Source organism: Sipha flava, unplaced genomic scaffold, assembly GCF_003268045.1.
Source record: "Sipha flava isolate LNK unplaced genomic scaffold, YSA_version1 193_pilon_pilon, whole genome shotgun sequence".
NCBI classification, from domain to species: domain Eukaryota; kingdom Metazoa; phylum Arthropoda; class Insecta; order Hemiptera; family Aphididae; genus Sipha; species Sipha flava.
Genome location: NW_020272753.1, coordinates 374,646 through 392,464, shown reverse-complemented (window position 1 = coordinate 392,464; position 17,819 = coordinate 374,646). Strand labels below are relative to the sequence as shown.

The following is a 17,819-nucleotide window of genomic DNA, read 5'->3' as shown; positions in this document are numbered from 1 at the left end:
GCACCGGGGACGGCCGGTCCTACCGCGGCACGTGAAACCCTCCACGCGCGCAATGTCACTTTCACCTGTCGCGGCGTCGGCGGGCCCAAAGAGCTTTGGCGCGGTTAGTGCACGCGTCACTTGTCGCCGCACCGCCCGGCATCGCGTAAACGGAGAACGCAATCGCGTCAACAATCTCAACCGGTGCGCGCACCGTACCGCCTCTGCCTGCGCTGTCGCATACTCTGCACCGGTGCAACGTTATTGATTCCACGTGAGTATTCACCGCATATCGTATTCGCCCGTATGGCTTACTATCCGCGCACGTGCGCGCACCGTTTGTCGAGAACGCGTCGTCACTAGCATTGCGTACCTCGGCGAACGAAAACAATTTGTAGAAAAAAAAAACACGTCCCTCGCGATCCCCCGCAACCAACCTCCGAGACCCCATCGGCGAATCTTATTTTGGCGCTTGTTTTCAACGAAAACATCGATTTTAACATCTAACTCAAACGCGCGCCCTCGGCCAAACCACCCGTTCGTCGATCTCGGTACGTGGTACAAGCCCGTCGTAAGATATATTCCACCTTAAAGCGAAAATCGTACGGTCGCTGTTCATCACAAATCGTAATTATAATATGCTAAAACAATTTACAGTCGCATTGAGCTAGTGGAGCTACGATAGTAGTGAAGATGCATAACAGTAATTACTGTCGTATGTTGTCGATATTTATTACATTTTGCTACTATAATTTCTTTAAAATTGTACGACGCTCTAAAGCAATGCATGGCTTGCTTGTAGTCTAGCTACGGGCCTGGGTAGGTACTGCCTTTTTCTTTATCTCCGCATTTCTTCGGCACGAAGTCTCACCATCGATCCTGCCGAACCTCCACGCGTAGTACGGTCGGGTTAGCCCAACGTTCCGATTTTCCGCCGGAACTAATACCGTTGTTCGTTTCGAAAGAAAGCATTGGAATATTTGAAAATATCGAGTCGCTTTTGAATTACATTATAATATTTGTTTCTGTTCAATCGAAATGGTTTGTGCGATTTCACACTGCTATTCATTTTTAGAATGAAAACTAATTGGACATGTAAAAAAAAAAAAACAACAACAACATGCCTTTGCTACATGAAAGTTTGAGTGACTTTTTAAACTCAATACCGTATTTTACTACTGTCGAACGTTTCAATAAAAAGATCATTGAGATCTTTGCACTTCAAATATCAATGATTCATATTAAAAATATAATTTATTCGTGGTTAACGAAATCAGCTAATTGAAATTATACTCCATTGGAAAGCGGTTTTATTTTTTATCGTTATCATCCTAGTTCATCGCTATAATTATTATTTTCGTCAAACTAAAATTTTGAAAATATTCCAATATTTAATACGAAACTACGCGGGCAATAACATAACGTTGGTCAAAAATTTATGACCAATAATTTAGAATTATTAAAGAAATAAATAACTAAAAAATATTAAATATAACAGTTTGCTTTTATATTTTTTATGAAACCGATTATAAATATATATACAACGAAAAAAAATTGACCTCTCTAATATTTTATTTTTATAACGTGAAATATACCTAACAAATAGTATTTAAATTTTATTTATTTATATATTTATTTATTTAATTATACGATACAGGCCAGCCGGTCCATAAACGATAGTAACACAGATACTTTTATTCTACTTTTGATATTTGAAATTTGAATAAATTACTTATATATTTTAAAATACGTTAATATTATTTTAAGAATACTAACAACCAAACAATTTAATTTTTGTTTAACTTTTATTGCACATGAATACGATAAATTATAAATTGTAATATTTGTACTATAGGTACTTTATGTCTAAATTAATCAGGTATACAGATATATAACATTAATATAAAAAGTGATACGTTCAAGTAATTTTATAAAAACGTTTATTTAATAATAAAGATAAAAAATACAAATAAATTATTTAATTTCTATAGATATTATGCTAAGGTTGAGAAAAAAGATAAAATTATTGACGAAGAATAAACTATCTGTTTTTAAAACTAAAAAATGAAAAAAATAATTTATTAAAAACGTATTTTATAAAATTGACATTTCATTTAAAACATCTCAAGTTAAAACATTATTTTAAAATGTTGTTGTATAATAAAAGCGTGTTCTAATTTTATAGTTTTCAATTTTATTTAAATAATTTAATTAGTTATACAAGGAATTTTTTTAATAACTTTTCTTTTAATTCATGTTATTAATATACTATTAGATATACTATTTCGGACAAGATTGTCGAATTTTTTCAAGGCTATATTATTCTTTAAATTACTATCGACTAGAACTTGATAACATTGATAAAACTTTAACACATCGTTTATAATGTGCGTGGTAGATAATAATATATTAATATTTCCACTTCTATAAGTAATACCTTATATGGTATAAAAAACTTAAATATAACCTTATAAATTAGAAAAATTAAAGTAAAAGTATAACATACTATAAATGTTATATAAAAAACCTTTAGCATTTATTACTATTTAAATTTATATTATATGGAGTGATTAACTTTCATTCATAATAATTATAAGATACAACAAATACAATTATTATGAATCGATTGAAGTTTATTCGAATTAAGAGAATAGTATTTTAATAAGTCGACTACAATAATGAAATAAATTCATAAAATTTGATTTCATAACATAATAATCCGGTTTTTAAATATTATCTTAACGTGGATCTTAAATTATTTTTTTTTCTTTGTGACCCACTACGACACTTCGTTATTTATATATAGGTATATTACACATAAAAATTATGATTTGGTTGTCACGTAAACATAAGTATTGAAACGTGAAAAAAAAATATGACTTATTCCGAAATACTAATGTAATAATATGTTGCGCACGTACAAGGTGTATAGATACAGCTCTATATGGCAATAAATGACTCAAAATAAAATAAACATAACATAAGCTGTCACAAGCATGCTAAAATAAATTTGGATTTTTTTTAAATAGTTAAACACATTTTATTTTAAGCTGTATGATTTCTATTTTTTAATTCTCGACTATATATTTTTTGAGCTTATTTTATGTTTATGTTAAAAATGAAGTTTAATACAGTAGGTAAGAAATATTTGGTTTAATGGACCGAGGAGTTTGTTGATTATACAATCTATAAAAATATATACATTTTACTATTTTAAACAAATATCAAAAAAACATAATTATTTCATTTTAAAATTCATACATGGAAATATTTGGAGGGTTCTTAATTAAAATATTTAGTTGGTACTATGTAATTTATTTTACTTTTATATTTATACGGTAGTTGTATTTGTTTCACGTTTTTATAAAAGTTATTATTAATATCTTCGAATTTCGTTGGCTAAACCGATATTTTTATACATATACCATTTATTTTAAATCGATTGCACATCCGAAATAAGTAAGTACAGGTATATTCATAGGTAGTACAGCCTTATGATATAAACTAGTATACTAATGCAAGAATAAATCTTTACTTATTTTATACATTGTAATTGTTTACTAGAAAATTGTTTAGTTAATTACATTTTTTTTTACAATTATACTCTAAACTTCTGTGTTGTAAAATATAAATCAATTTTACAATGGGTCAAACAGAAAAGTTAATATTTTAATTTATTAGCTGGTTGCATAAAAACACGTGACTCATATTGCTTTTAACTTCATTATTATAGCTAATTATGCATATATTTTATGTTATATCGTAGGTACATGTAACTCATTTGTGTTACAAAATATTAATGTGATACTTTATATTATTGTTTTTTGTATTCACAATTCATCACGATTTTTGTGGTACAATATATTTCATGTACCTATATGTTTATCTAATTATACTATACTAGAATATAATCTGTAGGTAAGTACTACACACAACGTTTAATGAAAGTTAAAATTTATTTTAATATTTCGCAACACGTATAATATTTTATTAGATGTTTGTATTGTGGATCAGAGTATGTATTATGAACGCATACGACTCATATTAATATTTTTCAAAATGTAGGACTCTACATATACAATAAGATATGAACATTTCTTAGTTTTTTTAAACTAAGATTGGTTAATATAAAATGTAGACACTGTGCACGTGGCCAAAGTGCAAGTCATTTATGTAAATTTTCTGTTATTAATATTATTAATAATATTGCTTACGTCATCTTATAATAATTTATCATATGCTCATAACAGGAAATTATTTTACGCCAAAATGACATTTTAAACATAATTTACCTACATTTTAATACAACTTGATGATTTGATTTCAATTTCCAATCAAATGTACACCTACTGAACTGAAATATGATATCGAGTTATTATTCTCCATTACACAAGTATTACGTATTGAAGGGCTAATATTGATTTTACAACTATAAAGTTAATATTACACGTTCTCATAGAAAGATTTATTATGTATATGTTTTATACGAATGACATTAATTTACGATATATGGTATAATAATAATATTCTAGTAGAACAATGGTTTACGCATCGTTAAGACTTGTCACTTGAATATCTCTTGAATTTCCGTCTCGGTTTTACCACTTTATTTCACTTTCTGTTCATCGTGTCGATGAACGCTAGCTGTAAATGTTTCATTATTTAAATCTGATTTTATTCTACTGCACAAATTAAGTGTTTTTAATATTTGTTAGTCTTATAAATGTAATTCAAGAAATATTTCGTAGAGCATCATATCGTGCCTATAATATAGCAATTACTTATAAAACGATTTAATAATATTGTCAGCCATCTTTTTTAAATCATAATTTTTAGCCTAAATGAATATCACTATGACTTCGGTTCAAAACATTATTATTATCAACATTTGTTTCAAACGATACTTGATAGAATAAGCATTCTGGTATTGGTAAGTATTTAGAAAATGATTTAATTGTGATGTAAAAACAGCAATATTTAATAACTAAATACCCGGGTAAATAGGAACGGTAAATTAGATCGTTATTACATACAAAATAACAACAACAAATATTAATACCATCAAATACTGATAAAACCTTTTTATAACTTAAACACTATCCGAAGACTTTAAAATAACACAATTATTACAAATCCTGCAAATACTGAAAAAAATAAAGAATATTAATTTCGTAATTTTCGGATAGCTTTTGCGACGCATAATTTCTTTTACTCGTTTATAATGGTACAAAATATTAATTTATCGTACACATTTATGACACCATTAATTATTCCGTGTTTAAACTACTATTAACAAAAAAAAGTAATACGCAACAAGCAATAAACATTGGACGAAAGCGAGCAAAAACGAAACGCGCGAAAAAGCTCATTTTTATTCGATAAGTTTAAACACCGTTTTTTGTTTCTGCTACTAAATTATACATTGTTATTATAACTATCACTGTCATTATTATTACTGTTATAACTAAAACCATTGTTTTGACGAAGTTTCCCTGCACTATTTATCAGAATTAATTCTGCGCGCATGCAGCATGCAACGTCTGTCTGTATTATTATCCTTCGGCATGATAATAATTGTCACTACAGTAGCGGTACAATACACGAATAAAATTTCGAAAATAATGAACAATTCTTAATTATTCGTCAGACAGGTGAGATAGTTAAGAAGTAGTCCATACGAGACTTGTCAAACCCGATTGCCATTTTTATATTTGCTATGAGAGATGTCCATTACTTATGTAACACGCTGCTTGCGAAGGATTTTTCAACCTCTCTCGAAAAAAAAAATTAAAAAAAAAATACGTTTATAATGTATTGAGAACACCGCCTCGAGCGTTTCACAGACCGCTCTACATTTATACTATAAGCCTACCCACGTACGTATACGCACTAATGACAACTTTTATTTTTTTTTTTTATTTTTTTCCAAGGGCGCCAACGCAAAATGCACCTGCAATATTACTCGACATAACGTATGTATGAAAGAATTGTGAACGAAAGTGAAAGAAAATTATTTTAAAACGGTTCGTATATGATAAATATTATGAATGCCCAGAAATCTTGTTCTCATTATATATTATTATTATTATTATTACTATATATGAACACTTAATTATATTATGTTATAAATTATGTACACTTATAAGTGTTTCGAGAAGGTCGATTTATTAATTAACAATTAATAATCGGAAGGTCAGTTTAAATCGATGGACCGTCTAAGGGTCTAGTAAACAAACGTCAAAATACACTTTAATTTTGATTTTAGATGGCCCAAGGACTAAAATTAACTACTCTGCTCGTGCTAATTGTTATCAATTGGGCACATTCTGGTAAGTATCTTGTTTTCTCGTTGTATTTATGAGCTAATAGGCGTAAAAGTCCAACACTTCAATAAATATATTCTACCAAATAATATGTTTATTTGCAAACGATTTAACACATATTTTTCATTTTAAAGATAAATTTAACAATGTTACTCATTTAAAGTAGAAAATAATCGACTTCAATAAAAACAAAGTATGTTCGTTGATTTGTTTTAAAACGACAAAGAACGAAAAAATATTCTCCGTAAAAGACTAAAGATTAAGCAAACTTACATGAAAAAAAAAAGGTATTCCTTAAACTCTTTAAATTTTCTGAAAATATTGGTACATATTTACTAGTATGATTTAAATTAAACGTAAATCACATTAAAAATTGATTTAAATTCTTAGTATATAAGTATATTTGTATATTTTATTCACTTCAATTTATTTAACAAATGATTGGGTGCATTGATAATAAATATTAACAAAAAAAAGTCGAAACAACTATTATCAATGAATATAACAACATAAAACTCATATCAGCTTTGGATTACTAATTGTTATAAGCTCGTGCACTTTTGTTATTTTTATTGTTATTTTAGAAAATACACAAAAATGCGAGAACACGCCTATGAAACAGATCGTCTGCGAGTTCGGAACGGCCAAAGAAATCCTGAACTTCAACACTTGCTTGTGCACACATATAGCGGTTCCTGTTAGTTTGGAATCGGAAAAGGACGACGAGACCCCGGGTAAGATGCTGAAGATTTCGACTTCGGTCGGGCTATTATGCGTTAAAATGGTTCTAAAGCAATGTTTATTTATCGTACGACAATAAAACGCTGCGACCTATAGACTCGACGTCGACAATCAAATCGTACAAACAGATCAATGGCGATCTTAAATCACTGGCCGCCGTTTCGGTGTACACAGAAGATGTTGCAAAGAAGACGAACCAGATTTGCAAAGAGATCGTCGACGTGTTGGTGCACTACGACGGAATACAATTGGATCTACGGCAATCCGAAGTATCCGTGGATAAATCGCTCGTTGTGCATTTCTTCAAGGTGAGTTGGTCAACAACACGTGTACATTACAATACCATAACGAGTTTGGTATTAATGGCACACCCTACTAATAACGTTCCGAGCATCATTCCAGCGTTAAACTGTATCGCAATACGTAACAACAATGTAATACCCAACTGAAGCGAACGTGCCCGGCCGAGCGACGTTATACGACGATGATAATAACGTATACATACATATGGATTAGGTTGCACGCGAACACATCATAATTTACTGTGTGATGTAGTGTGCAGCAGCTAATCGCGCCTGAACGTAATAATTTTATAATATTGATTTCTATAATTTCGTCATCATTATTATTATTACGAAGATACGAATTTTACGCGCGCCACAGATTATTTAGCCTTAAACTTGAATTTCACACAACCAATGCAGTAATTTATATGCACGTATACGTATATGCACCGTATACTCTACGATTAGAATTCGAGTAGATGGTTTCTAAAGGGAGAGAGAGAAAGAAAAAAGAAGGAAAAACGTATTCGTTATAACCGTATTTTAAAACCGCAGAAGATAAATGATTCCCATATTATGAATATAGGTACGAACGGTGTTATTAGCGCACGTTATTTTTACGCAACGCCGCCACTACCATGAAGTTTAAGGTCACACGCAAACGAACCGATCAATCATAAAACCTATATAAAATTAAAAAATAGAAATATTATACTGATTCCAATTGAAAAACCTTTAAGGCAATTTTTATGATTTTTTTTTTTGTCTACCTTATATTGTCCGTCAGTGATACGATACTTTGGAAAATAACAATTAAAAAACATGTTTGAGTGTATTGTGCAATCAAATTGATGGCGAATACATTTGAGTTCGTTAATAATTATTAAGTATCTTAATTTCTTAATAATAATAAAGTACTCTTATTAACAATTCATCAAAAATACGTCAAACATTAAATGGTAATGACGATATATCTAGTTAACATTTAAATATGAAATTATATCCACAAACAAATAATAGTGATGAGATTAGACAATAAAATATTAATTTAATTATTTAAATTTTTATTATTTAATTATTTTTATTTATTTATATAAACCGAATAACTAATAATAATTATTTAAATAGGTATTATCGTCTGAAATCAATAACAAGTTCAAAGTTGCATTAACGAATAATTCATTAGAAGTATTTAAACAAACAAAAGAAATACAACTAGTTCTTCCTCCAAATGTAGCTATTATGACAAAATACTACGATCTCAAGAAACTCTCCAAGTAAGAATTATAATAATATAATAAAACTTTAAATTAAATATATTCATTATATTCTATTTCTTTAGATTTGTGGATTTCTTTATAATTGCAACACATAATCTTGTAGACAATTCTGAGCAAGGTTATACTTACCACCCAAGTCGACTTATGGGAGCCGATGATTTACTGAATGCTGTAAATAATATTACTTGAGCACTTAACAAACTTGAAATTGTTAATTAATGCCCTTTATAAATTTCAGGATGCCCTTATCGATCTTGTTATCGGACTTGGTGTTCATCATTCATCAATACTTTTATCACTGCCTTCGACAGCAAGTAAATTTGAACTTAAAGATCCAACCAAAAATACTCCTCGATCACCAGCCGTTGGTTTTCCAACAACAATTACGCGACAACAAGTACATTATAAAATTACATTTCCTCCGACAATAGAGTTTATTAAATTAGAAAATATATTTGAAATTTCACTACGTGTTTAAATTGTATAGATGTGTGAAATAATGAAAGAAGGTAATTGGACAATCGAAAGAGATGAGGATTTAACTGCTCCATACACGTTTATGAATACGACATGGATGTCGTTCGATGATAGTGTCAGCGTATCCATTAAGGCATGCATTAATAATTTTAAAATGTTTATAAATACAAATTAAAATATTTTAATACCGCAGGGAAAATACATATTGTTACGAGATTTAGCTGGAGCTGTAGTGACTGACGTTGAAGCGTTGGATTGGAAATTAACGTGCATAAACCAAACGGATGTAGAACCATTGAAAGAACTTGCGAAAACTTTTACCGAAATTGCCAGGAAATCTAGATCTGCTCAGTTATTAAGCTTGCAAGAACAGTTACAACAACCGGCCGACCAAGGATTCTATTTCAATAGTAATGTTTTATAAAAATAATTTTACTAAGTAATTTAATAATTTCATGAATACATTTAATATTAGATGAAATCAACTATTCGCCATATTACATAGAGAGAGTGGTCACCAGAGATGGTGAAGTTCATGTAATTCGAAAAGACACAAAAACAGAATTCGAATGTTCACGACAAGGTTATTTTAGGCATCCAAGTGGTTGTAATCGATTTTATCGTTGCGTAAAATTTGATCAAAAGTCCAATTACTTCACGGTTTATGAATATGATTGTCCTGATGGTCTAGCATTTGATGAAAAAGTTGAGGTATGCGTATGGCCCGGATCCTTATCCGATACAGGAGCTTGTCAAGGTAAAGTCACATATTAAATCAGATATATTAGTAAAAATAATTTAACACAATTTAATATTTTTGTTGGAATTTGAATTGATGTTCTGCATATCATTATTAATTTAATTGTGTAACAATACTGTGGAAAATGTTGTTTAAAGGCTCAAGTGAAATAGCTCCTGTTCCACGAAACCAATTTATCTGTCCACCAATAGAGGGATATTATGCTGATCCAGAAAACTGTCGATGGTTTTTCGCCTGTCTTGATCATGCTAAAGATGGTTATACTCCTCTCACAGCGTACGAATTCAGATGTCCATTTGGATTAGTATTTGATGAGAATACATTAAAATGTGACTGGCAATGGAAAGTGGGGTCTTGTGGTAAGTTAATATAACATTTTAATTTTTATCGTTATTATTTTATTCTAACGTTTTATTGTATTTTATTTTTTATTTTTTAAAGGAAACTCTGGTAGATCATATACAAACAATTACGGAGAACAACCTTATCAGACGAATTTATTTAACACTTTATACGAAAAAGAATCATTTGTTCCATATGGTAAATATAATCAAGATCAACCTCAAGTACCATTTGAATCCATTGATACTTATGATCCTTTTGGTAAATTTAACTTCCCATATTCTTCCACAATCAAACCTCAATTAACATATGATTCTACAGTAAATTATGGAGCACCGAATGCACCTCAATTTTTGTACAGTTCAGCGCAATCGTATTCACCGCCAAACGATTTTCAAATTCCATATAGTTCATCAGAAAATTTTGTTAATCCTATCAGACCACAAATATTTTATGGTTCGACGGAATCTAGCACAACCAAACCAGAATCCTTTTATGGACTAACTGGAACTTATGCTACAACGAAAAAGCCCGAATTATCTTATGAACCTACGGAATCTTATGCTACCACAAGTAGACCACAATTCTTTTACAGCTCCACTGAAGGCTACTCTAGCACAAGTAAACCTCAATATCCATACAGTTCAACCGAAAGTTATGCTACTACAAGCAAACCTCAATTCTTATACGGACCTTCAGAATCTTACTCCACTACAATAAAACCACAATATTCATATGGCGAGACTGATAGATATGTAATTCCAAATCAACCGATTGGATCACCATATTTGAATAGATACAGACCGGAATACAATAAATTTAATGCGCCTTTAGGAATACTCTATCATCAACAGCACGATTCAGAACTTGGTTCTCAATATCACGCAGGATTTGTTCACCAACAAAACAATTTTCAAAGTATACCAGTAAATAAAAACTATGACTCACATAAAAATGATATACAATATCCACCAATTAAAGACTATGAAACATATTCCACCACTCAAGGACCTTTGAATAAAATACCCAATGCTAGACTTTATTCAGAAAGTTATTCTTCATCTAACGTTTATTCAAACCCATCAATACCTTATGTAAATAATGAAAACAAACATTCTTATTCTATTTTGGGAGGAGCAAATGGATACGATTCTCATAAAATCAATGAAAAATACCAGCCATCATATAATTTTGAATCATATTCAACCACTCAAAAACCCATTGTTAAATATCCTGATGTACCATCATACTCGTACTCAAATATTTATTTGCAACCAACTTCTAAACCATTTGAAGATTATTCCCAAGGAAGTTCTTATTCAAGTTTGAACGAAAATTCAAAATCACAATATTCTACTACTAGTTCATCGTATGTATCTTCGTCCCCAATTAACAACTTTAACGATTATCTAATTTCCTCTACTACAGAAAAACCTACATACCACGATACAAGCTTATATAAAGAACAGTTTATAACTCAATTAAATTTTGATGATTATTTATCAAGACTTTCTAGTCAAAAATATCCGTCAACTACTCCAGTAATTGATTATACACCGTCCGTTCATGGAAATAACTTCATACCAACGTATTCTTCTACCACTCCAAAACCAACTATATTATATTACAGCTCTCCATCGTCTAAATTGAGTACATATAAAGAAACATCATATGCTCCGTCGTATTCAACATCACCAAAAGTTAAAGAATATAATGAGAATTACGGTTCTTCATTATCATACCCAGTAACTACTGAAAAATCAACAGATTACAAATCATCCATTTCTTCAACTTATTCTCCTCTAGAATACGGTCCTTCGGTTACCCCAAGTGCATACAAACCTACGTTCAAGCCAACGGTTGACTACTATACACCTTCATCTACAGCACCTAATAATGATGCTCTTTTCGTTGAAGAATTGATTTCTAAATTATCCAAAACTCCATTGTCCACCACTTACTCAACGACAAGTGCGCCTAACTTGTTATACAACAGTTATCCATCTTATCCATCACAACATGACGGAGACTACGTACCAAATGATTCCTTCGACATTGATGAATACATAGCAAAACTTTCCGAATCAATAGAAAATTCTACCCCAAAACCTTTATATTCAAGTACATCTTATAAACCCGATGCTGTGTCATACAGTTCAAACGATTATGTACCTAAACCATTACCTACCTCAGTTTACTTAACTTCGACTGAGGAACCTAAGACATTTAGTGAAGAATCGTATTCAGCACTACCTGTTCAATCAACTACGTGTAAACCTGAAGCTTCGTTAAAAATATCACCTCCAGCGGCTCAATATATACCATCGCTTGAGTCTGTGTTTAGTGTAAGACCTCCTGTAGTTACTTATACACAAAGACCAGAACCATTAGTTGGTTATACCAGCACAGCTTCTGATTTGATAAATTACTATCATAGCATCCATTCATCTTTAGATTCAGCTTATCGTTCACCTTTACCTAGGTATTATTCTGCTCCAGTTGGAAACTCTCTTTACGCCAATAATTACACTCTTCCCAGAGAATACGAAAAAGATGCCGGACATGATATACGTGGGGCTTATCCAGCTTATCCTCTAAGACCAATAATTGTAGAACCGGTCAGTCCAGAATTAAATGCCGAGTTTGAGCGTTATTACACAGCAGGAATAAGACAAAACTTGAAGAGCGAAGAAAACGGAAAAGTGCTGGTTGTTGGCGACACTAGCCCTCTACTAGTTGGCAAATTGGGAGCACAATGCGACTGTGCTAAAAAAAAGAAACCAACAATCGTTTCAACTACGACCCGGACCGTAATCGAAAACAATGACGACGATGATGACGACGAAAAATCATTATCCGTAAAAGAAGTCGAAACGAAGACTAAAGTTATATTGGAAGAAGTGAAAAAGCCATCGAATAAAAAGTTGTGTACCCGTGCAGGTTTGTTCAGGGATCCGAAACAATGTAACAAATTTTACTCATGTAATTGGGACAAGTGGACACAAAAGTATGAACTGAGTGACTTCAAATGTCCAATTCATCTCGCTTTCGACGAGAATCTAAGCGCCTGTAATTGGCCATCTAAAGGACCGTCATGCTCACACGATACGCTCATTAATTACTCAAATTAATTTTAAAAGAAAATAATGTATATAAATATGAAGTTTTTCTATGTGAAATTTTATAATCAAACATATTAAATAATACACATAATTCGTAATTTGAAACACGTTTCAGTGTTTTCAAAAATTAGTATTAACTAATATATTCATATAGTGTTACTATTGTACAATTCTTTCAATATTTCTTCTCATGTATATTTTGAAAAACACGACAATCAATATTTTTAAATAAGTTAGACTTACGGAATAAGATATATTCAAAATAATCTAATTGTTTATAATTTTACATATTATATAGGAAATAAAAATTATATATTGGAGTTGGAATTTATGTATAATTGTATTCAAATTCAGTGAATGTAATATATTACAATGTATAAATGTATGCATAAATAATATGTACCTAACTTAGACTAAACTTATTACATTATATTTGTATTTATTATTTAGAAATTAATAAAATGCAATTCATAAGATACTAATCTCAAATCATTTCATAAAGTTTCTATCCATACTTTTAAATGCTTGAAAGAACTAAATTATTCAAGTATAAAGGTATAGTATGAAATAATAATGTTTATGAATATTTTTCAAGCATAATGGATGTATTATTTTGCCATAATTGATTATATAAGAGTATTCATAGCCTTATTATATCTTTTTGCTTTAAATTATAAGCGATGATTTTGGCTACTACTCATTAGCGTACGAGTTATTAAAAGGTAATGTTATTAAATGTTTATGGTGACAAAAAAAAATTATAATTTTTATAAAACCAGGTTACTTGGGACACTAGGGCCCAATGAAATAATTAATTAAAAAATTAAACTATCGTGAGATATTCTTAAAATAAGTTCATAATTTATATATGATACACATTTTTAAGTTTTTATTACAATATTGAATATACTAACACATATAATGAACAACATAACTGCAATATTTATTATCGTGTAAGACAAAAAAGAAGAACCATATAATTCAAAATGTGAACAAATTTACAAATATTTGATACAATTTAAGATAATACCATCGTCCATTAAAAGTGGTATTGTACAATATAAACAATGTCATTTCTGGTTGTCAATAATCGTGTTCACGTATTATCTACAGTAATGGTTACAACCAGTAGTCCCACTTACAAACTGTTCAATTTTTATTTTGCAAATTATTTTATATTTATCTAATAATTTTTACCTGTCTTATGTCAAACAAAACAAGTTGACCAACTTAACAAAATGTGTAAAAACTAAAATTAAATATTAATTATTTTTCGTAATTGAAAATGTATTTATTTCCGTTCGAGAACGAAAAATATTTTCCTGGTTAACTATTTTGTTTTCGTTCTATAAAATTAGTAAATGTGGTTCCATTTTTATTTTCGTTTATACACATTTTCCAATAAAACCGGTTTGAAGCCCTGCTTTATATGAATATTAATATAGATTTAAAGTTTAGTTCAATAACAAATCATGTTAAAATTTGATGTGCACACGACTTGCTATACTTTGGTTATAAATATAAGTTTCGACAATAAATGTAGAAATGACCGTGGGCTAAGAACAATATTTTATAATTATTAATTTTATTTCAGTTTTTGCAAATATCAAGAAATTATGAAAAAATAAATTTTATGCAAGCTTAGGACAATGTCTCAAGTTAAATTTTGTGGTCCCATTTACTTAAAATATTTTTCAAATACACCTTTTCATCTAATATTCTATTTATTATATCTAATTCTGTCATCTAATATTATATGTCGTTATTTACCATTTTTATCATAAAATAGAGGGAAAATAAAAATTATTTTTTATTGTAGTGATGTTTCAATTTTGTTTATATAAAAAAAAGCTATTGATGAAGTTAAATCAAATATGTATGTTATTTACTTATTATTCAAATGGCAGTTTGATAAAAATCAGATTGATACTTTGATTAATAAATCACTTTGTTCTATGACGGACCGATTTTAGATAAGTAGATACTAAACTGTTTCCGGTTACTATTTCTATTCGTATATAACCATCAATATATATTTATCAAAATATTGTTAAAGTAATCAGATTTCCAGGGACTGATGAAAAATAGTCCGTGTGGGCAGAGGTATTTTTTACCAATCATATATACCATCAACCTTGTACAAATTCTGAGTAGTATCACACTCTATAGAGTTATAGACTTTCAGTCGCGTGCGTAGGAATTTGGTATGGGGGGGGACGTTATAAATAAAAATGTATTATTTTAAATCTTTATTCTTTATTATTATAAAAAAAAAAAAAAAATCAATCTAGGTGGAAATTCATCCTTCTGGCTTTTACACTAAATTCATCAATTATTTGTTCTATAGATAATGGAATGCCCGGTTATTAAATTTAGTAAAAACATGTTTACGGAAAACCAACAAAAATGTCTTTTAAAGTAATTTTAGGATGAAAACACCTATTATACAATTGATAGAAAATAATATTTTTGATTAAATCGCAAACACGTTTTGAAAAATATTCATTAGAATAAAAGTTGCAATGATTATAAAAAAGTAAATAAATGCTTTTTTGTATTTATTATAAAGTAATATTAATTTAGAATAATAAAATACCCCTATGAGGTTAACCCTGAATTATTATTCTCTACAAATAAAGTAATAGGTGTTTTAACCGATAAATCGCTTTTAAAGGCATTTTTACATGGGCGGATAGGCCATTTTTGGCCTATCAGGAAATTTTAAAAAGGGGCTCCCACTTAAAAAAAAAAAGTTCTCTCAAGTACATTATTATATGCATTTTATTAAGTACCACATCAAAACAAAGTATAACACATAACCCAACAATGTATAACAAAACAGATTTTAAAAATAATTTATTTAGTTTTTCATTTTGAATAGATGAAAATAAGTCAGACTTGGTACGTGCGACCACCCAAGCACAGTCACCAACGAAGATGGAAGGTCTACAAAGCAGACTAAGACAATATGAATGAAAACCACGTCAAGGGGGCTCCAGCATAGCACGTTTTAAGGAGTAATATTTGGGCAATTCATATCACATGTACATTTGAACTGTGTTATTGTGTGAGTAGTAAACAAACATTAGTGTGTGTAATACATTATCACATGCCACTGTCTACCGGTCGACAGTTTTATGGATTCCCGGAACTACGATAATGATATATTTTAAAATGTTTTACAAATGTACATTACCTACGTATGTATGCGTGGGTTATCTTATAGTTATCTTATCCTATACAATTGATTAAATATACTATAACATAATAAATACTATAATTAATTATATTTGTCATCAAAAAAAAAAAAAAAAAAAATAAGAATAACGGTATTACGGTCTTTATTAAACATAACATTAACATAGATATGCATGAGATGAGCATTCCATGGCAAACATTTTAAAACTGAATTTTAGAGTTAACAATACTCAATTTAATATTTTATGAGTATACAGATCCCCATCAGGTGATATAAATGGATTTTTGACGCACCGAGTGCAATAAGTAATAACGTAAATTTGACCAAAACTGGATTAATTGATATAGTGTTTTATACTCAGTAATCGAAATATTGCATTGACGTCTGACAGCACTACTGTTTCCGTAAATGTAGGTACAATTATGAACTATTTTTCTCCACGAATCCACGATAGGTACTATAAATTATTAATAATCCCATGAATTTTTTTTTTTTTTTTTAGATTTCAGATAAATAGTATGTATTCAGATAAATAGTATGTACTACGTATACGCAGTGAACTAAATCCGTAGCGATAATGATCTCATTCACATTTCTCATAACTTAAAAACAACGATAGTATCAAATAATATTTTAAATACGGACATTCAGTGGAAGCCCATTTAGTCGAATTTACATACATATTGTTACATACATAGTCTTGTCCTTATAAATAATAAGATAAGTTATAATAAAGTATAATATAGTAATATATTATACTATATATATAGTAATATAATAATAAGTATAATATAACCATAGTCGTCATTGACCACTTCGACCAATATACCAAATAAACCAAATTATAATGATTTTCAGTATTGATGAAATTTTCAAAATTCAATAGCTCGATAGATTCATAATATTACAAAATATTTTATGATACACTACATAATGTAAGGAAAAATAAAAAATAATTAAATAATATAAAAATAATGGAGGGATCTGACCCCTACGTCTACCCCTTGTATACGCCATTGCTAGGTGCACTAAGCTTGCGTCTAGTTTTTCGCCCAAAACGCCGATTTTTAGTAGACTACCCATTTTGTCAACAAATTAAAAAAAAAACACAAAACACTAGAAATGTACGGACACTTTGATGATCGGCGCGTAGTGTTGAAATTAAACGATTCATAAATCATAGGTACTATATTTCCTATTTACATATAATTTTTATGGGTTGTACTCGTATATAATATTATATATTCATTTTGGAAATAATTATTGTTATTGTTGCCCATTCGTTATTTTTATATACCTATCCAGTAATCCA

The 17,819-nt window shown here is 29.7% G+C and overlaps 1 protein-coding gene across 1 annotated transcript; it reads left to right on the top strand.

The window, feature by feature from the left end:
* The first annotated feature begins 118 nt into the window (after positions 1-118).
* Positions 119-13,372, top strand: LOC112681645. The gene is made up of 13 exons (XM_025551901.1): positions 119-253; positions 5,910-6,002; positions 6,245-6,308; positions 6,887-7,036; positions 7,140-7,351; positions 8,456-8,604; positions 8,670-8,778; positions 8,846-9,004; positions 9,095-9,217; positions 9,278-9,494; positions 9,560-9,841; positions 9,982-10,203; positions 10,286-13,372. The coding sequence occupies exons 3-13, from the start codon at positions 6,245-6,247 to the stop codon at positions 13,315-13,317; spliced, it is 4,719 nt and encodes a 1,572-aa protein (XP_025407686.1). The 5' UTR covers positions 119-253; positions 5,910-6,002; the 3' UTR covers positions 13,318-13,372.
* The last annotated feature ends 4,447 nt before the right edge of the window (positions 13,373-17,819 follow it).

Bases quoted from the DNA above. Each gene is read 5' to 3' on its own strand.
- LOC112681645 (XM_025551901.1), top strand. From the start codon at position 6,245: ATGGCCCAAGGACTAAAATTAACTACTCTGCTCGTGCTAATTGTTATC. The intron at 7,037-7,139 runs GTAAGATGCTGA...TGCGACCTATAG, and splicing joins AAAGGACGACGAGACCCCGG to ACTCGACGTCGACAATCAAA. The intron at 9,842-9,981 runs GTAAAGTCACAT...TGTTGTTTAAAG, and splicing joins CGATACAGGAGCTTGTCAAG to GCTCAAGTGAAATAGCTCCT.